General features: G+C 36.2%; 1 protein-coding gene across 4 annotated transcripts in view; it reads left to right on the top strand.

Moving 5' to 3' along the window:
* PPM1A (protein phosphatase, Mg2+/Mn2+ dependent 1A) overlaps nucleotides 1-22499 on the top strand; it is a 66026-nt gene that overhangs the window by 6852 nt on the left and 36675 nt on the right. The window contains exon 2 of one of the 4 annotated variants that reach the window (XM_056810851.1): nucleotides 9848-9921. The exons of 2 other annotated variants lie outside the window; for them this stretch is intronic. Coding sequence is in view for 1 of the 2 variants with exons in the window: in XM_007472967.3 (XP_007473029.1) it covers nucleotides 21824-21908 (85 nt within the window). In the remaining variant the exon portion in view is untranslated. Of the gene's footprint in view, nucleotides 1-9847; nucleotides 9922-21685; nucleotides 21909-22499 lie in introns of those variants that run through there. One more of the 4 variants, XM_007472967.3, reaches the window with a different exon arrangement.

Genomic DNA, 22499 nt, shown 5'->3' on the forward strand with positions numbered 1-22499 from the left:
AGGTGCACTGCCTTCCCCTCACCCCCATATAGTATTTATACATTGTTGTGGGAGAGATTCTACTCCAGAGCTATAAAAGAGGTCATCAAATCTATCTCTCTCCTTTGACAGATAAGAATCTGAGGGAGATTGCGTGAATTACCTAGGACCTTATTGCTAGTGAGTGAGTGTCTGAGGTGGAATTTTAACTTAGGTCTTCCTGTCTTTCTCTAGTACTATATTCACTATACTAAACTGCTTTTGAAAAATAATATAATTGCATTCCCTCATCTATAATATGATGGGTTTGGCTAGGTGAGTTCTAAGGTGCCTTCTAGCTAACATTCAGTGTTTCTAAAAAATCTTTGAGGATAATTTGTAATTACATGGAGGCTCATAGAATGTTATGTTTAGGGGATGACTAACCAGCCAGTACAACCAGATTAGAATCGTGAAAGGAATAGTAATATGAAATAAGGCTATAGAAAGGTAAGTAGAAGGCCTTATGCCATATAGTATTTTCAATGTCAGGATGAGGAGTTTGTATTTTATCCTAGAGTCAATAAAGAACAATTGAAAAATTTTGAGTAGGGATGACATGTTCAGATCTATGTTTTAGTAATGCCAGTTTGGCAGCTGGTGGGGTCAGGGAGGAGAGGAGAAAAGGATAGATGGGACAAAAGAGATATTAGAGTCTGGGAGACCAGTTAGGAGGGAATTGAAGGAGTCAAGATGAGAGATGATATGGAGGTCTGAAGTGGGGTAGCGATTGTGCAGGTGGATAGAAAGGAACAGATGTGAGAGATGTTTTGAAGGTAGAAGCAACAAGACTTAGCAGTTGATTAGATTTGGGGGTTTGAAGTTGTGCAGTTGAGTGTACTCAACAAAAATAAAGGAAATGTGGGGGAGGAATGGGCTTGGGAGAAAATACATAATGAGTTCTATTTTTGAATCTGCTGAGTTTGAGATGCCTAGCAGGCAGTTAGTAATGTAGGACTGAAATTCACAAGAGAATTGAGGGCTGGATATAAAAGAGCTGGTAATTATCAGAATAGAGATAAATGGACAAAATAGTAGTTGAGGTGGTGATTATCAAGAATGTAGAGAGAGACTAGAATAGGATCTAGGATATAGTCTTTTAGGATTTCCATACTTGTTGGGAGGAAGGTAATTATCTGGCAAAAGAAACTGAGGAGGAATGATTAGGCAGGCAGGAGAACCAAGAGCATTGTTACTAAAGCTGAGGAAGGAGATAATAATGTCCTGGAAGGTAAACTGTTTCAAAATTTTGCAGGGAGATTTTAGTTAATAGTATTGGACAGCTTAAACTATCATTCTTGAAATTCAAGTTAGGTTTTCAAATTTAAACACCTAGAAGGGTATTGTAGTGTGGTAGCGTTTCAAATTTCTGTGCACCTTAAAGTTTATGGAAGAAACAATATAATTATCATCCAAAATATGGAAGAATTGGTGTAAGTATTAAGTTCGTATTGAGAGAGAATGATGGGAATGGGCTTATGGTACTTTGGAGAATAGTTAATTTTGATGCAAGAAAGATTTCTTGAGTGACAGTAGAAGAAAAGAATATGAACCGGTTGGAAGGGATCTGTGTTTTGAGACTTTGATTCTTGCAGAACAAGAATGTTATACATTCAGCTAGCTTTTCTTCTTGTAGGAATTGGTCAACTCATGAAAAGTGTCTTGAGATGAATGGGATAAAGTTAGATTATGAACAAATATTTGCTCCTTATATTCTTTGTGAACCCTTAACATCTATGTGCCAGATACTGTGCAGAGCTCACGTTCTAATGAGACAAACATGTAAGTAATTAGATGTATACAAGATATGGAGAGTAAATGGAAGGTAATCTCTGAGGTGAAAACACCAACAGCTGGGGGGGAACATTGGAAAAGAACTTCCCTAGAAGATGACTCTTGACTTGAATTGTAAAAGAATTCATGAAAACTGAGGTGGAGGTAGAAAAGTAGAGCATTCCCTACATATGGGGACAGAAAACATGTAGTTATGAAATAATATGTCAAGATAAACAATAAGATAATTTAGCTGGATCTTAGGGTGTGTTGAGATATGTATAGGTAAAAAAGACTAGAAAGATTGGAAGAGGTCAAAATTTTTTTTTTTTAAGTAAAACCCTTACCTTCAGTCTTGGAGTCAATACTGTGTATTGGTTCCAAGGCAGAAGAGTGGTAAGGGCTAGGCAATGGGGGTTAAGTGACTTGCCCAGGGTCACACAGCTGAGAAGTGATTTTGAACCTAGGATCTCCCGTCTCTAGGTCTGACTATCCACTGAGCCACCCAGCTGCCTCTATAGTGCTTTTGAATGCCAGACTGTACAACTAATATATGATTCTGGAGGTAATAAACAGCCACTACAGCTCATTAAATTAAGGGAATGAGGTGGTTAGATCTATGTCTTAGGAAAATCACTTTGGCAGCTGAGTAGGAAGAGATGTCTGAAGCAGAGAGTGATTTCAATAGTCCAGGAGATAGATGATAAAAGCTTGAATTGGAACTAGTGGTTTTTGAATGGAGAGAAGAGGATGATGTATAGGAGAGACTGAAAGTATGAATTAAAAGATTTAGCAGACAGTTGGATATGTGAGGTGAATCAAAGTAAAGAAATGAGGATGACACCAATGTTATAATCCTGGGTGTCAGGGAAGTTAGGAAGTTGGCAAGAGTGGGGAGTTTGCTGGGGTGGGGTAGGGTGGGGCAGAAGATAATGAATTCTCTCTCCCTTTTTTAACCCTGTCTTAGAATTGATACTAAGTATTGGTTCCAAGACAGAAGAGCCATCAAGAAGGGCCATCAATTGGGGCTAAGTGACTTGCCCAGGGTAACAAAGCTAGGAAGTGTCTCAGGCTAGATTTGAACCCAGGACTTCTCATCTCCAGGCCACTTAGCTGCTCCATGAGTTCTGTTTTGTACATGTTCTTGAGATACAAGAGATAGTCTAGATGCCAAAAGGTAGTTGATAATAGATTAGAGCGCAAGAGGGTGCTAGATATTTAGAACTAGGAATCATTTGCATAAAGGTAATAATTGAGCCTCTTGGAGTCACCAGGCAAGATAATTTAGAGCCATGGTGGCATCTGTGCCACTGAGTGCCAGAGAGGACATGTCATGCACCATCATCCACCAGAGTTCTTTACTAGAAAGCCAAAAGGAGTCTGGAGCCAAGCTGCTTCCTTCCCCCTCTTCACCTTGCCTGAGGACATTTTTTCACTTCACTGGTCCCTATGCCCAGCAACCCAATGGGAGCTCTTCTTCCTTCCCCTTTCTTGGGGTAAGGAGGAGAGGGAACACAGCACTTGGACTCGGTGGGGTGGGGCATGGCATTTAGGCTCTAAAAGTTTGCCATCATTGATACAGAGTTCAGAATGGGATGCCCAGAACTGGATGGTGTAATATGGATGAAGAATCCAGGAAATAAGACTGAGGAGGAATTGTCAGATAGGCAGGAGCCAAATCAGAGGAGAATAGTGTTGTGAAATCCTAGAGAGGAAAGAGAATCTAAAAGGAGAAAGTCATCATGTCAAAGGCTGACATAAAGGATGACATTCCAGGAAGCACCATCAGATTTAGCACCATCAAGGAATTATTAACTTTGGAAAGGGCCTTTTTAGTTGACTGGTGAACTTGGAAACCAGAATACTGATGGGTTAAGAAGAGTGGAGGAAGGGGAGGCCCATAATGTAGGCTTTCTCAGGAGTTTTTCCAAAAAGAGAAGATATCAAGGAAAATAGCTAATGGGGATTATTTATTGAAGGAAGGATGGAAGAGACATGGGCTGTTTGTAGGCAGCATTACACAGAGAGATTGAAGATTTGAGAGAGTGGTGTAAAGGTGGGGCAATCTCCTAGAGAATATAGAAAATGGAATCAAGGGGGCTTGTAAAAGCAAATGAATGGCCTTTGCCACCCCTTGCTTCAATAATTTAAATGGAAAGAACACTAAAAGGAAACCAGATTATAACATTATAAAAAACATTCTTGAAGAATAGGTAGTGAAATACACCACCTTCTCAGCTAAGGTATGAGGAAAATGGGGTGGGGAATGTTAATTTATGTTGTCAGATAAAGTCACTCTGGTTCTATGAACAGTTGGTTGTGTTTTTTTTTCTTTATTGTAAGGGGTGGGGGGTTAATTCTAAGATGAGTATTCAGAAATGAATGAAATTAAAACAAAGCCTTTTATTAAACATATATAAAAATTTAATTCTATTTTTGGCAAAAAGATAATTAAAATAAAATAAAGCAGAGAATTAAAGTGCTCCATCACTACCTTATATCTCTACCAGGCTTACATATTTGCTGAACTCCATCTTTTTTTACTTTCTTTTCAACTGTTGTATACTCTGACAATATTTTTTTGTTATTACTTGTTGACCAAACAAATTCTCTCCATCATACTCTGCCCATTCCCTCATCCCTGGTAGTTCTGGATTTTCTCATAAGCATATTTTTTCATGCATTGTTACTCTGTCCATCTATCCCTTATCTGCCGTGTTCTTTTTTTTTTTTTTTAAATAAATGCCCTTCTAGGACTGTATTCCATTGTGGACCTCATCCTGCCAAGATTCAGTGGTGCTAATTAAGTCAAATATGTCTCCATTTCCTTTCCTTCTCAATTTTCAACCGCTTTAAATCTTTTTTTTTTTTCATATGGAATTATTCTTACCAATGTAACCAGCTTTCTTTAGTTGCTAACCCCAATGGCTTTCTCTTACCTCTCCAACTTTTATTTTTTATTTTTTTGCCTCTGTTACTCTTGACATAGTTGATTACCCTCTTCTTGTTTGAAACATGGAATCAGAGTTGGAAGTTACCTTTGATATGATCTGGTCCAATTCAATCTTTCAATGTTAGACTCTCTTATCTGTCCCTGGCAGATGATTGAAAGCCAAATCAGCCCATTCTATCATTTTTTAAAATTTCACAGATATCTGAAGTTAAACAAAATGGGAAAATCTTAACCTTTCTTTGAATCTCTAATGGTCTTTTGATGAGAGACAGATGCATACAACTTCTTGTGAAATGATAGCATGATACAAAGCAGGAATTCTTTTTTTAAAAGTTGGTCATTTTCATAATAATCTTTTAAAACCAAAACCCCAAATCATATACCCATATAAACAAGTGATAAATCATGTTTTCTTCTGGATTTCTATCCCCACATTTCTTTTTAATGTGTTCTTTCTCATAAGTCCCTCAGAATTGTCCTGGATCATTGCATTGTTTTTAGTAACAAAGTTAATTGCATTTGATTGTTTCAGTTACTATGTATATTGATCTAGTTCTATTTATTTTACTCTGCATCAGTTCATGTAGGGCTCTTTCCAGTTCTTATAGAAATCTATCGATTCATCCTTCCTTATAGCATAAGTGTCCCATCACAGTCATATACCACAATTTGTTCAGCCATTACCTTATTGAAGGACATCCCCTCATTTTCCATTTTTTTTTTTGCTACCACAAAACAGCTCTAAATATTTTTGTACAAACAGATCCTTTCCTATTTTTTAAAGTCTGTTTGGGATGCAAATCTGGTAGTGGTATTGTTGGATCAAAGGGGATACATTCTTTTAAAGCCCTTTGGGCATAATTCCAAATTGCCTTCTAGAATTGGTTGGATCAATTCACAACTCTACCAGCAGGGCATTAGTGTCCCACTTGTGCCATATCCCCTCCAACATGTATTATTTTCCCTTACTGTCACACAGCTTTGAAGTGTCTGAGGTCTATTTGAAATTAGGACCTCCCGTCTCTAGTCCTGGCTCTCAGTCCACTGAGCTACCCAGCTGCCCCCAAAATTATTCATTTTCCATCTTGTAATGTCCTCTATTTTTTTGCTTGGTCTTAAATTCTTCCCTTCCCCATAGATCTTACAGGTATACTATTCCATGTTCACCTATTTTACTTATAATATCAATATTTATGTTTAAATCATATATCCATTTTGACCATTTCTTGGTATAGGTTGTGAGATACTGATCTAAACATCATTTTTGCCATACTGTTCCCCAATTTTACCAGCAGTTTAGTCAAATAATTCTCATCCCATCTCTTTGGGGATAGTGAACACTTTTAAGTTGCTGAAGTCATTTGCCTCTAGTCTGTCCCATTGATTCACCCTTCTATCTCTTAGCCAGTACCAGATTGTTTTGATGATCACTGCTTTATAGTACAGTTTAAGGTCTGGTACCAAAGCAGGGATTCTTAACCTGGTGCCCCCATTACCTTAGTAAAATATTTTGATAGTGCTCCCTTTGGCAGCACATGTACTAAAGCATTTTGATACCTTATTTGTTTCCTTTGTAACTTTATGTATTATACACTTAAACATTATTCTGAGAAGGGGTCCAAAGCCTTTTACCAGACTGCCAAAAGGTTCCATGACACAAAAGAGTTTCAAAACCCTTGGTATAGAAGAAAGTACTGGATTTAGGGTTGAGAGATTTTCAAAACTGATTCAGTTGCTAGCTGTGCAACCATAGTCAAGTCACCTCTGAACCTCCATTTCTTCATCTATAAAATTGAGTTACTTGCTCTGCCTACCACATAAAGTTGTTGTGAGAAAAGTGCTTTCTTCCTAAAGGTTCTCCTTTTATCTGTTTTGACATTCTTTTCTCTTGTTTATCCTTCTGCCTCTCTGATGGCTGTTTGGTCTCCCTTATTGTATCATCATCTATGTCCTGCTTCCACCAAGTAAAGATGTATCCTCAGGACTCTTTCCTCTGTGCCCTTTTACTCCTAGGGGCAGGCTCTGTTGTTTTTATGCAGATCACTCCTAAATCTGTGTGTCCAGCCCTCATCTCTCTTCTGAATCTTTAGATGCCTCTAATTTAGCATGTCTGAAATAGAGATTATTATCTTCCTAACTCAATCACTCTTCTCCCTAATCCAATTCATTAATTAGCTTTGTCAGTTCCATTTCAACATGGTCTTATATATGTCCTTTTCTATTCACACAATAGAACAAAATGCACACTAATTTGTACAATAGAAAAGCCTTGTACAATCTGGTTTCACCCTACCTTTGTATACATATTTCATGTTATTCCTCATTCATCCTACATTGCAGCTAAACTGACCTACTTGCTGTTATAATATTACAGTTCCTAGCTCTGTGCCCCTGCACAGAGGTCTGGCAACTTTGCCTGTTAGAATCACTGGCTTCTTTTAAGGTTCAGGTTTCATCTCATACACAAAACCTTTCTCATTATTTAGTTAATGACCTCCTCTTGAAATTGTGTTTTTAAAACTGGGTCTCTCCATCCCTCCCTAGTTCGAAATGCAAGACGTATTCATGCATGGCCAGATCCATTACTGATCAACAAGAGCTTTGACATGGGCCTTATTTGTTTCCCCTAAGGCAACTAGCAGCTCTGCTTCCAGAAGCTTATCATATTGGTGCCAAATTTGGACACCCAGTTGATATCCATTTGAGCTCAGAAGAACTCTCAGGCTTAAGAGCTGTCCCAGCCAGTCTCGGCTTCAGCATCTAGGTAGCTGGGATTACCAGAGTGAGCTGTCACATTCAGCCTCTAAAATAGTATTTATTTATCTTGTGTTTTCTTACCTTTGTACATGTATCCTCTTTTCTCTGTTCTCTCCTATAGAATAAGCAACTTGAAGGTGGAATCTGTTTTCTTTGTTTTTGTATCACCAGTTCTCTCTTTTCTGTTTTTTCTTTAGAAGAACTGTGATTTCTTGGACAAAGAGCTCTTGGTTAGAAATTTTTTCCCTCCTTACACATTGGCAACTTCCCTGAAGTTGTGTAATCTTAATTGATTAGGGCACTGGGAAAAAAAGTACAGGCAAAAATTGAACCCAGGTTTTCTGATTGAGACCAATTCTACCCAGTAAACCTCTTTGCTGCTTTGCATGTGGTAAGCAGTTAAATTATTTTTCCCCTTTAATTAAAATTGAAAAAGGATGAAAAAAGAATATAAATGATGGTAGGGTATATGTTTGAGTATTAGTGGGGACTTATAGAAACTAGCAGATTTCCTTGAATATCGATATGTGAAGTTTTGTTACACTTGAAGGAAACATTGAATTGTGATTGTGTAAATTGACTCTAGCAGCGATGTGCCATAAGTAATCATGAGTTGATATGGGAGTAGGCTTATTATCATGGCCTGGCTTATTATTTTTCCTTTTAAATTGCCTTCTTGCTTGCCTCTGCTTTTAAAAGAATGTTACTGTTTTAAAAAAAAGAAAAAGTTGGGACATCTAGATGGCTTAGTGAATTAAGAGCCTGGCCTAGAGTTGGGAGGTCCTATGTTCAAATCTGGCTTCAGACACTTCCTAGCTGTGTAATCCTGGGCAAGTCATTTACTCCCTTTTGTCTAGCCCTTAACACTTTTCTGCCTTAGACCCAATACCACAGTATTGATTCCAAGATGGAAGGTAAGGATTTAAAAAAAATGTTACTGGAACCACTTTTCCCCTAACTCCCTCACCCCACAGTTTAGGAAAGGAAAAGGAAAAACAAAATCCTCATACTAAATCTGCATAGTCAGAAACAAATCCATACATTGATCACTGGAATTTATTAATGTTAGAAAGAAGTGTCTATACTTGGGTAATATTGGTGTTGAAAGATTGTTTTGATTTAAAATTTTAAAGGACAAATGAAATCGTGGCATTATCCATATAATAGGAAGATTTAAGGGAGGAAAAGTTTTGTTTTTCTCATATATGATTCCAGATGGCAGCAAGATATTCAACTAAATGGCCCTCTACATAGAGATAGACAGAGCCAGGGTTGAAAGCAAATCATTCATAAATAGTAATAGAAGTCTTGATAACAGGTGAAGGAAGTGGAGACAAAGAGGAATTCAAAAAAGGAACTATTTAAAAAGTAATTAGGGAAGTAAAAAGAGAACATTGCCTTCCAAGTCATCTTATCTAAAACTCAAGTGTGACTAATAATTAATATCAGTTTTTCAGTGTATAATTACATTTTTTTCTTTCAAGCAGATCTCTTTTTATCAGTGCAATCTCTTTTAGGAAGATAGCTAATGAACCTAACACCTTTGACAACAGAGTTTTAAAATGATAATTCCTGCCCTCAAGGAATTTACAATATTTCTGCCAATTCCTTCCATCAATACTACTAAGACATAAGAGCCTTAAAATTTATTGATACTTTATGTACTTTATCTCATTTAATCATCACAACTCTGGGACAGGAACTGAAGCTATTACTGTCCACATTTTAGGAATGAGGAAACTGAGTCTTAGAGATTTGGTGACTTGCCTTGTCTGTGATCATATAGCTAGGACATGTTAGAAACTGGATTTTATTCAAGGTATTCTTTAATCCAAATATAGTACTCTTTGTCTTCTCCAATATACTGTGTACCACAGATGAGGGTAGTAAGTGCAGAGAGAAATTTAGACATCATTCTAGCAAAACTTGAGAAAGAAATCATTTTCAGCTGGGAAAAATGAGGGAACACGTTATTGAAAAAATGGAAAAATGAGTGTTTCATCAGATAAAAGTAAGGAGGAATATGCATGCTAGTCAAAGGGATAAGAAAGAGATTGAGGAGATGTTTAGACCAGTCCTTCACTTCAGTGCTTCAGGGATCTGTACATTGGTGAAGGATAATACCAAGTTGCACTCACTTAAAAAAAAGATATTACTTCTATTTGTAAGTCACATTCAGATTATTTAAATCAGGGAAATGAATGTGACCAGCCATCTGGTAATAAGTCTTTCTTTACTCAAGTCATCTAGTCATTTAGTAGACATATCCAGCTCGTCCATTGATCCATAATCAAAAGCCTTTCCTACTTTCAAGTTCCTAAAGTAGCTTGTGCTTTATTTGTACAGCCTTCAGGAACCCAGAGTCTGTTCCAAGCAAGAATGAAGCATTGCAGTAGGCCTCCACATTCAGACTAATGGGGGTAAGAAGTTATAATTATATAGCACTTTAGAGTTAGAAATACTATACTTAGTATACTGAAATTTTAATTTATTATGAGGAAGTTGTTTTTAGGAGTGGTTTCAGGAAAGTTGAAATTATAAGTCAAGAAGCCAAACCAGCAAAAAATCAGGTAGAAGAGACAGTGAATAAAATGGGGATAAATAGCATGCTAAATGAGTTTGGATATATTTGGGATACCCTTATAAGAGAAAGGAATGTAGAAATGTATTATTTTTTTTTAGACTGAAGATGGGTATATTTAAATGAAGCTGGCAAGGAGCCTTGGATCTGTGATGCAAGGATCGAATGACATAGTGAATAGAGTTCTAGACTGAAGAGTCAAGAAGACCTGACATTTCTTTGTTATGAACAATATCTTTACACACACAATGTTTTACAAATCTTAAAGTACTATATAAATAAAAGTTAACTATTTTATAGGTATGAATGTGAGAAACAGGAAGAATAATATTAAAGAAGAGATGGGTAGTAGCAGCAAGAAGGATGGGGGTAAATATTGGTATTTTGAGGAGAAGAGAAGAGATAGTTTTTGATAATAACTGGGAGAATGTGCTATGGGAATGGATGAAAAAAGGAGGTCCTTAGTTTTTGATGGCCTTAGTTATGAATGTGAAGTCTTCACATGGGGACTTGGGATTTTAAGGAGGTGATTTCAAAGGAGAGAAGGATTTTTATGAATTTTGAGTCACTTAAAATTGAATAATTATTATCATCTCTGGCTCAAACATTTATTTATTTAGATTTGGATTACTGCAAGAATCTCCCTTCAAATCTCTTTTGAATCTATCCTATATGCTGCCTGCTGCTAGATTGTCAAATTTCCTAAAGCACTGCTTTCATCATTTTATTTCATTCAACAAATGTTTAAGTACCCTACTATGTGTGATGGTTTGTACAAAAAGTTCATTGTCTGAGGATTGTCAGTTTTTAAAAGTTCTGCCATTTTATTCTTACCCCTCTGCCCTTGAAATGAAACCAGGGACTCTGCTCTCTTGCAAGGGGCCCCAAGACTGTCCCCCACTCCCAGATCTTCCTTTGATTAGCCATCTCACTCCCACATCATCTATGGGGCAAAAGTTCCCCAAGCTGAGGCTATAACCACACAACTTCCTGTAGGACTTGCTATTTATTGACTCTGCTCTACGTACAGGCCAAACTACCTACCACCCAAGAGGATGGATATTTCCTAACATCCTTCCAAATTATCTCAGGCTAAATATTCTTTTACCTTGACTTTTAATTATTTCTGTTCTTCTAAAATTCTTTTTAAGCCATTATTTTAGGTTATAGTGGGGAGGCGGGATTTGGGAGAGCCAGGTTTTCCACAGTCTTCCAGTAATTTCTTCAGGATTTACAGACTTATCAATCAGTAAACATTTGTTAAGTGTCTACTGTGTGCCAGGCACAGTGCTAAGTGTTGGGGATACAAAAAGAGGCAAAAGACAGCCTTGCCCTTATTAAGTAAATAGCTTACTATCTCCTGAGTGAAACATTAAAAAAAAATAGATTAAGAATCCCAGAATACTCACATATTCATATTGTGAATGCCCGTTTGGGTTAGGGAACCAAAGTGGAAGCTTATTAATTTTTTTAAATATAGCTTTACAATGCTGCATGGGAATACTTCCTTAAAACTTTGTAATTGAATCTAGGTCTGCTCAATAAAATTATAATTTTCCTCTTAATTTTACACATGTGACTGTATAATGAGATTCTACAAGCAAAGTAGTCCTATGTCACATGGTTCCCTACTACTTTGGAATCCATTGACAGGAATTATTTGAATGTTCCTAATATTTAGAAAATAATCTTCCTAATTTTACAATATTTTCTTAATTAAGAAGCTGTCCTTTGGGCAAGATGGATTATAAATTGTTTTCCTTTATAATTAATTGAATATAACTTGTTTGTTTTCAGTTTCTTAGTATTACATACTTAGGAGAGAACAACTAACCCAGGATTTCAAAATTTATATCGGAGCCTTTAATCAATTTTTTAATACTTAGAAATATCTAACTATAAATGATGGTTTAAGAATATTAGTATAACTAATTGCTGTTTTCTTTATTCCATTATGTAGACTTAGTTAAGGAAACATTTATTAAAGTATAGATGTGAACTAAAACAGAGGGAAGCTCAGGTTTTTCGGAGACTTGTGCCTTATATTAATCTGAGACAGTATCCTCTATTTTCAGCAGAAAGCAGAGAAGAATTTTCAGCAAGAAACATTAAACATCTTGCAGAAATTAGACAGTTTTCCATGTTCCTTCATCAGATCATTTGCTTGGCTTCATAATCTTGTTTGAAAGTTATAATGTTTGGAGTATGCTCAGATTTTTATTGAATGTTCTAGAAACTCATAGTAATTTACACTTACATGAAGTTTTCATCCTTTGCATTGACTTATGTCCCATACCCATATTATAAACTCCACCAGAGCAGGAAGAGTTTTTTCCTCCTATCTTAGCAATAATCAACATGGATAATAAAAAACTAAATATGAGATTTTGTGAAAATATCATAGTGATAGAATTTTCTTGCCTTTAGTAGTTAAAAGATTTTTTAAAAGAAATCTTACATTTTTTGAAGCAATGATAGAGAAAATCAATTTTTGTTTGTAAACTAGCAACTCAAAATTTATTAGATCTCAGAAATATCTTAAAGTTCTGTTAACTTCAGGAAGACATCTGAAATAGTAGAAATGGAAAGTTTCTTTTTATTTGACAGGAGTAGATTGATGAGTTTATAGGCTCTTTTTATGTTTTGGGGGAAGTTTTCATTTTGAGGGCTTACCAATTCTCATCTCCTTTATATTTATGGATACCATCAACCTAAAGTGAGTAAGATTCTTGTACTTGAAGATATTTTTGTTAACTAGCTATATAGTTAGCTGCATATATAGTCAACTAGTTTTTTTGTTGTACAGAATGTGGTCAATAGAATGAGTAACTCCCAAGTACAAATGCAATTAAAAAAATTTGTACAGAAATGAAATCTGAATTTAGATGAAATAAATTTTGTACTACTTTGAAATACAACTTTTTAAACTCCCACAAACTGTCAGAAGTTAGATCTTGATATTTGAAAATGTATAGGTCATAAGAATAGTCATAAAGTGTTTCCTCACTTCACTCATTCCTATAATTTCTTGGAATTTTTATTCAGTTGGACTTAGTGTAACAAATATGCTTAGTCTTTTTTTGTTCAAGTCATTAAAGTCAAATCTACTCAATTCTGATTTTGATTCTCAATTATGAAGCTTTTTGAATTTTTGGTACTTAAGTTTCACATTAGGAATGAATAGTATTACAGAAGTGTATATAAATGAATATGATATTTACAAATTAGTTAATATAAAGATATTTTTGTTGGGTGAAAGAGGGATCTCTATAATAACTGACATCTTATATAATGCTTTATAGTTTGTGTAATGCTTTCCTCATGGTCTCATGAGATTAGTAGTACAAGTGTTATCCTCATTTTATAGATGATGAAACTGAGGCTCACAAATTGATTTACATAGGGTCACATAGAAGTAGTAAGGATTGGAGCCAAAATTTGAACAAGATTTTTTCAAATCGAAGATTACCAAAAAAAAGTTCTTTCACACTGTTAAGTTTCTATCCTCATTGAACTAAGAACTGGGGGTGATTTAGTAAGTAATAGAACTATATATCAGAGGCTTACATCTGTTAGCTTTAGCTTTGTGGCTTTTTAAACTTGACTGGTCACTTAATCTCTGTATTTTAGCATAGTGACACACCTCTAGGCCAAAGTACACTGTGAACTAACACTGCTTAAAATTTCAGAATACTTTTGTACTTTGTGGTATCATAGAGTCCAATCTGAATAATATTATGGAAAGAGCTTTGTCCTTGTAAACAAATGTTTTTCAAGGATTTTTCCATTTGTGACGTGCTTGTTTTTTTCCATTTGTGACATGTTAACATATACAAAGTACCTAGAATCCCCCAATATGTATTTTAAAAATCATATCATTGATTTAGAGCTGGGAAGAACTTTAGAGGCCATGTTCCAAACCTTTCATTTTACAGATGAGGAACTGAAGCCAAGAGAAATTAATTGACTTATCCAGGGTCATTTAGCTACTATATGTGTGAGGCAGGATCAAAGGGCAGGTCTTCTTTACTCCAGGTTGTTGCCTCTGCAGTATGTTTGCATTTCTTCCTTGCTTCAGTTTAAATTGGATTAATGATAACTTTGTATGATGTTTTCTAATTTTTTTAATAGCATAAAAAGGTGAATTGGATGAGGGAGGGGAAGAGTTATTTTCTAGATCATTTTACTTGATTTTATGGATTCCCTCCATTCACTACATCAGAGATGTCGAACTCAAGGACTGGGTCAAATGTGACCATCAGAATGTAAGGGAGGCCTAACTAGTTTAATATGTAATTGGAAACAAAATAAATAAAAATATACAGCAAAGATGATGTTAATTTGTGGTTTATAAATCAATATGTGGCCCAGAGGTATCCCTTTCTATTTAATTGGCATCACTGCATTATATACCTCATTGCAAAACAAACATTTAATATACTTCTCAACTAGTATATAAGTAAATAAAACTACTGTTTTGAGATTCTCAGCATATGACAGAAATTGTGAATGTTGGAAACTCCCTAGGTAATTTTTAAAGAAGACCAGAGCTACAGTGGCTTAAAATCTTTTCACAGCTGTTGTTGGTACTGTAACTGTTTTGAGAGAAAATAGATTAGCCTTTAGTTTCTCCTGTAACTAGAAACCTCCTAAACTAATTTTAGTTTGGAAATTCTCAGCCAGTAATACTTTGAAATGACTGCATAGTACACCTTAATAAACATATTGGAAGGGAACTTTATAAAGAACTATGATCATTTCAGACAAGAATATTCAGAATACTTCTAAAAGGAACCCAGGGATCTGTTAATTTCTCTCCACTCCTATAAAATATGCAGTCCCTTTATACCTTTTCATCCTATAATTCTTATCTCTGCCTTTCATAGTTTGTACAACTTACCAGAGGAGGCTGCTCCCTTCCTCCTCTCCATATATGCCTGAGGACATTTCTCACATCACCTGCCCCTCTGTCCAGCAACCCAATGGGAGCACATCCTGTCTCCCCTGTCTGGAGTAAGGTGGAGGGCTCAAATGTGTCATGAAGATTGCAGTTTGGTCACTCAGTGTCTAAAAGGTTTGCCATCACTATTCTAACTCATGATCAGTTTTTATAAAGGTGCTTGAATGGCATTTAAGAATGTGTAGACTTAAAAATTCCCATTCATTAGTTTCCAGAATTCTAATTTTTATACAGTGCTATTCAAGTCCTTCTTTTTGTTAGATTTGTTTAGTTCTGAAGTGGGGCACAGTGGGGTTTCCAACTATTACAGCTCTATTGTCTTTTATTTCTTGCCATTTGTTTAACTTAGCTATTCAGTTCATATATATATTAAGTATTTATCTCAAAATGCTTTAAAAATGTAGTTTTTCTGCTTATCTTTTCAACTATGTCTATTTCTCTTCTTACCTTGTCTGAGATATGATTCCATTTCTGCTTTGAAAAATTTATCTGAAGCATGAATTCTGCTCTATTGCCTCATTTTAATTAAATGTTATTCTTTGTTTCAAGAGTGTCTCATAAACAGTACAATTTTTACATGTTTTATATAATTTTTTCTGCTACCCTGCCCTATTTCATTTGTAAATTCATCTCACTCCTGGTTAATGATTTTTATTTTTTTATTTCCTTCAAAATTTTTACTTTCTTCTTCTTTGTTCCTCCATTAGGAGTGAAGTTGAAGTATATTTTATTTTGTTCCCTCCCCAACTGTATTCTTTCTGTCCTTGCCAGTTTCCATGTTGTATTTCTACAACAAATTTTTTGTGTGTGTTCAGTCCTCTTTAGGCCACTTCGTAATAGTACTTTCTACTCCATCCATCCTTTATGGTGAAATAATAAATTCCTTCTTCATTTTCCTATATCTAGTCCTTTTAAAGACATCATTAAAAACCCTCATGAATAAAATAAAGTGGAAAATGGTATATTTTGATCTGCATTCAGATGCCATCAATTCTTTGCTGGTGATATATAGTATTTCTTGTCCTGAGTTGTCTTGGATCATTTTATTGCTGATAACAGCTAAGTCATTCATAGTTGATTATTGTACAGTATTACTGTTGTTGCTTACTTCACTTTGACTGCATCAGTTCCTATAAATATTTCCAAGTTTTTCTGAAATCTTTCTGGTCATCATTTCTTACAGCACAATAATATTCTATTACAGTCATATACCACAGCTTGTTCAGCCATTCCCCAATTGGTGGACATCTCCATAATATCACCATCTCAAAAAAAAATTTAAAGCCATTCCTTCCATCTTAGAATTAGAATTAATACTGTGTATTGGTTCTAACATAGAAGAGTGGTAAGAGCTAGGCAATGGGAGTTAAATGACTTGCCCAGGGTCACACAGCTAGGAAGTGTCTAAGGCCAGATTTGAACTGAGCACCTTCTGTTTCTGGCTATAAATATTTTTGTTAATAGGTTCCCCCCTCCCCTTCTGAATGGTTTAATTGATATTGGGGCCCACCCTCTGCCTCAGTCCCTAGATTATTTCTCAGCTTTTTGATAGTACACTACAAATTCATTCTTCCTCAGTTGGCTATTTTCTCTTTTCCTTTGTGTGATCTTTAATCTGGAATCAACACTATTCCTTGCCCTAGACTATAGATTCTGAAATGATATTGGAAATTATCCTTGAGTTTGACCCTCCGAGTGAACTTCCCAGTACTGGTACCCAGTCTTACTGAACTGGCCTTATTTCTTGCTTTGGCTCCCATTGCTCAGAATAGTACATGGTTGGGCCCTGTCTTTGAGTACTGTGATCCTTGAGGGGCAAGCTAGGAACAGGAAGGTGACATAGAAATGGTGAAGATTTCCTCTTAGCCCTGAAATGTTGGTATATTTTCAAATCTATACATCTTGATATTTGTTTGAATCTTTAAAAGGATTTTTTATCTTTACTAAAGGATACCTTAAAACCAGAAATTCTTAATCTGGAATGCATGGACTCCCAGGAGATCTGTGGGTAGATTTGGGGGTGGAGGGTCTATAAACCTGGATCAGAAAAGTTACTTATTTTTTTCACTGACTTCTAATTGAAATTTAACATTTGCTTTATTTAACTGTCAAAAGGGTCCATGTTGGGAGAAAAGGTTAAAAATTCTGGCTTTAGTTCAGTGATAGCAAACCTTTTAGAGACTGAGTGTCTAAACTGCAACCCTCATGCCATATGTGAGCCCCCCTCCCCTGCCTTACCCCAGACAGAGGAGAAAGCACTCCCATTGGACTGCTGGGCAAAGGGATGGATCATATCAGAAATGTCCTCATTTGAGGGGAAGGGGAGTAGCCCACTCTGACATGCTTTAGCACACTGATGGCAAACTTTTTAGAGACAGTGTCAGGCCCCACTCCCCAGACCAAGTGCTGTGCCACACACACACACACACACACACACACACACACACTGCCATGCCCCTTCCCGACACCAAGTACACTCTGTCCCCACCCCACATGTAAGGGAGAGATAAAGCTCTCCCATTGGGCTACTGACACTGCTCCCACCCCACCCCACACATAGGGGAGGGATAAAGCTCTCCCATTGAGCTACTGGGCAGAGGGATGGGTGAAATGAGGAATGTCCTCAGTGTAGAGAGGGGGAGAGGAGTGGCCCAAGCTCCTTGCTCCCCTCCAGCTCTTTTGCCTGTGCATTGCTCACCTTATCCTCTGTGTTGACTCTGATCCTCTGTGTGTTGGCTGCTGGGCAGAGGGACATGGGATGAGGAGAAATGTCATCAGGCTCAGTGGGGGGGGGGGGATGGGACATGTGCTCACAGAGAGTGCCCTGCATGCCATCTTTGGCACCCATGCCATAGGTTTGCCATCACTACTCTAGATGCTTATGGTACAAAGAAAAGACCTGGAGCCCCAAAACTTTAGGTTCAGCATCTACCTATGATGCTTCTTGCCTTAGACCTTAGTTTCCTTATCTTTAAAATTAGGTTATAGTAGATGACCTCTAAGGCCCCTTCTCACATTATCATAGTATATTTAAGCATTTAACAAATAAGTTTTATATTTCATCAGAATAGCAGAACAGGTATATCCCTTCTATATTGTAGGGGTTAGGGATGTGGTACCCCCATGAACTGGAAAATTTTGTGTGAAATTTTTTGGCCCTCCCTTCATACCAGAGAAGTCTGAATTTTTTTTTCTTTTATGGGATATTTATAGTACCTTACTGTAAAATTTGGGTTAAATATTTGGTCATAGGCTACCTCGACATTTCTAACCTTTGTCATCTGTAGGCTTTTGTGTTCTTTTTGCAAACTTAACTTTTTACTTAATAAAACTTTTAAAAAGAAATTGTTTATATTTATGGTATTAAAAGGTAAAATATGTTGATATTATACAATAATATACATATATGTTATGTATTTCTGATTTTCTAAACTTTTTTGTCATCTGCTGGCCTTGCCATCTGTAGCTTCATCAAAACTTCTAGAAAATTTCCATTTAATTTCTCATGCCAATCCATTGTGTGTGTGGTGTGTGTGTGAGTGAACTCTTACCTTCTGTCTTAGAACCAATACTGTGAATTGGTTCCAAAGCAGAATAGCAATAAGGGCCAAGCAATGGGGTTAGGTGACTTACTTGCCCAGGGTCACACAACTAGGCCAAATTTAAACCTGGGACCTTCAGTCTCTGGTCCTGGCTCTCAATCCACTGAGCCACCTAGCTATGGCATTCTGCCTCCCCTCTCCCCTCCAATAATATTGAAACCATTATGGTGAAAATTGATATGTGGAATGGATACTTGTGCAGTGCATTAGCAATCACTGAGCCCAGTCTATAATTGTAGCAGAATTCATGCTACAGCATTCCTGAAAAAAGTCATCTAACTTTTCATTTAGAAACATACAATAAAGTGGAACCTATCATTTCCTGAGGCAGCTCATTCTATTTCATTGTTAAGGCTTTCCCTGCATACAACATAAATCTTCCTCTTTATGTCTTTTGCACATTGTTCCTACTTCTGCCTTGTAGGGCTGAAAAAAATAAGTTAAATTACAGTTGCACATAATAGGCCCTTCAAATGTTGCTCTAAACTTTCTCTGGACTAATCCTTATTCTTGATTTCCTTCAAATGATTCTCATGTGGCACCATCTCAAAAACTCTACCATCCTATTGTCTTCTTCTGCACATTTTCCATCTTGATGTCTATCCTAAAATATATCACCTGAAATTGCATTCTAGATGCAGACTGAGCAGAATACAGTGGGACTTCCATCTAGCTCATTCTTTTTTTTTTTTTAAACCCTTACCTTCCGTCTTGGAGTCAATACTGTGTATTGGCTCCAAGGCAGAAGAGTGGTAAGGGCTAGGCAATGGGGGTCAAGTGACTTGCCCAGGGTCACACAGCTAGGAAGTGTCTGAGGCCAGATTTGAACCTAGGACCTCCCGTCTCTAGGACTGGCTCTTAATCCACTGAGCTACCCAGCTGCCCCCCATCTAGCTCATTCTTGACATTGTTTATCTGAAGTTTAAGAGTACTATAGCTAGGGGCAGCCTGGGTTCAAATTTGGCCTCAGAAACTTCCTAGCTATGTGACCCTCAGCAAGTCGCTTAACCTTGCCCTTCTGTCTAAGAGCTGTTAACCAAGACAGAAAATAAAAGTTAAAAAAAAAAAAGATTAACCACCTTTTCTTGGCGGACCTATCCCTGGTCACACCTCCCTCCCATTTTGCATTTCTAAAAAAATTTTTTACACTTAGAGAACTTTGGTTTTTTCCTACTAAATTTCAACTTGTTACATTTATCCTAATGTTCCTGTCTTTTGAGAACTTTTTTTGTCCTGACTAATATTAAGCAGGTTACTTGCTTTACTAGCTTTATGTCACATACAGATTTGAAGACTAATGCCATCTATTCCTTTTTCTAAATCATTGATAAAAGCCCACAGGTCAAGAACAAACCCCTCTGAGGAGCTCTACTAGCACATTTCTTACCAAGATGCTATTGACCCCATTAATGAGTACCTTTTGGGTATAACCACTTAACTAAATACCCATAAGTGCATTTTCAACTAGCCCATATCTCTTCTTATATTTATAAAGGATAGCAGGAAAGAATCTGTAGTATTTTGCTAAAATCTAGATAAACTGTATACAATATATATAGCATTCCTCTGATCCACGAGTTTAGTTACCTGCTAGACAAGTGAGGTTAGGATATTATGACCTGTTAATGAATCTATGCTGACTCTGCACAGGGTTATTTATTTGAAATGCTCTCTAACCACCCTTGTAATAATACTTTCTAGAATTTTGCCACACATAGAAGTCAGACTCATTGTCCATAGTTGACAAATTCTCACTTTTGGTTTAAACACTGGTACAACCTTCTTTTCTAGCCCTGTGAAATCTCTAGAAAAGAGCAATATTAAATGCTTTCTCTCTATTTGGTAAAGGCCCTTTTCTCCTTCAGGAGTTCATTAATCCAATAAAATTACAGGTTTAGACTATCCCCCAACTCCTATTCAGTTTTTTTTTTTAAATTTTAATTTTTGTCTTCTCTGCCACATTCTTATATCTTTTGGTTTTCTGATGCAAATCAATTTCCCTCTCTCCTTATTCAGGTCTTATTTCTTTTTAGTTTTTATTTTGGCACAACTTTCTTCCATTTTCAAAGAATAATTCATTCTTTACTCCCTCTGTCTTCATTTTTAGGAGGGAGGTTAGCATGTACCTTGAGCATGGATATTTATTTGATTGTCACTTGTTTTATGTTGCTCATTGTGAAATTTGCCTTGCCCTTTATAGTTTTTGAAACCATGCACCTTAAATCCTTTTTACTATCTGTAACCAACTCCTACATCTTTCACAAGTTGTCATTTGACAACCTTTCCATTGTGTACCTCTCTGAACTATAATTTCCAGTTTGTTTCTTTGGCACAATCTCAAGTCCCTTCCCCAATGTGATTGCTCTTCTCTAGCTGTCTTCATGTTGTCAATGAGCATTTTAAGAATGTTTCATAGAGAATTGAGCACACTATTCTGTGTTATATCCCCAGGGCAGAGAATAAGAGAAACTTAAGGCTAATAATGAATGAAAATAAAGTAACACTGAAAAGATAGGGGCCCTAGAGAAAACATCTGGCCTAACTCTCATTTTATTTGTAACAAAAGTATACATTTTTACTTCTAATACTTATGTTGAGGCTCAGTGTAATAATGAATATTAGGCCTATTTTTACCACCAATTCACCAAAGCTACATCCCCAACTAATAAGTGCATATAATGAATCCCTAAAGTGGTTGCATGTATTCAAATTTTCATTCTTCAAAGTTACAATTATTAAAATAAGGAACCTGGTTCTAGTCCTAGGAAAACAATGCAATGCATATTTGAATAATCTAACTTCTTCAGGGAATTCTTTCTTCTAACTACTCTGGAATTAGTTGTATATAAACTTAGGCAAGTTGCTTTGCTGCTCTGGACCTCAGTTTCTCATGTGTAAAATAAGTAATTTATGTCACCTAAGCTGCTACTGCTTTAATGACCTTTGGAGGAGAGCTTTCAGAATCCAAGTTAAGTGGTATCAAACAAAGCTTTGTTGTGGTTTGTTGAAACAAATGGAATGAAATCTTCCTAAGTGTATTACTTGCAAAATGAGACTAAACTGTATTCTGTAGTGTGAAGTACACCTGGAATTGCTAGTGCCTTCTGATTCTGAGTGCAATAAACGTTGATTCTGATTGTAGAATTCTGTGGCTTAAATACTTAACTGTCTTAAAAGTCATGTCTCAGGTCTCTTCGGTGTGCTTTCAGGGAGTTTACGTTTCTAGGCTTGAACTTCTGGGACTAAAGAGTGTCTGCAGTCAAGGTTTGTTAAATCTCAAAGCCAGGATTAATTTGGCTGTTGAGTTTTTTTATAACTGTTTCCATTCTTAACCAGTGATACAGCCTATCCTATACCAATGGCTGTTAGGGAATTTTACTTTATCCCCTTTTCTCTACATTAAAAATAGGATTAGTCTTTAGTTTTAAAACATTCTTAGTTGATTTGAATGAAAAGTTTTTCTAGGTATTAGCACTGTAATTTTTTGGGTAAATGTGAGAGTCTGGGAATAAGAGTTTTATCTTTTCCTCTTGGCTTTTGTAGTCCCTTAGCTAAATTATAAAATCATTTATAAAAATATATATGTATTAAGCTTAATATTGTGTTATAAACACAAATGTTTATACTTTTTTAATCTTTAAAGGAAAGATAATTTATGAGCCTAGAAAATACTTCAGATATGAATACAATATTGTCCAACCAAATTGCTTCTAGAATGGGTCTTCTCATTCATCTTGTTTTCTTGAAAAATTTGTGACAAGAGTTGTATTGACAATTTAATGTTGGTGAAACAGACTTGAAGAGAATGTTCATAATTTATGGGATCATATATTTAAAGCTAGAAAAGGATCTTAA

Source organism: Monodelphis domestica, chromosome 1 (genome assembly GCF_027887165.1).
Source record: "Monodelphis domestica isolate mMonDom1 chromosome 1, mMonDom1.pri, whole genome shotgun sequence".
NCBI lineage: Eukaryota > Metazoa > Chordata > Mammalia > Didelphimorphia > Didelphidae > Monodelphis > Monodelphis domestica.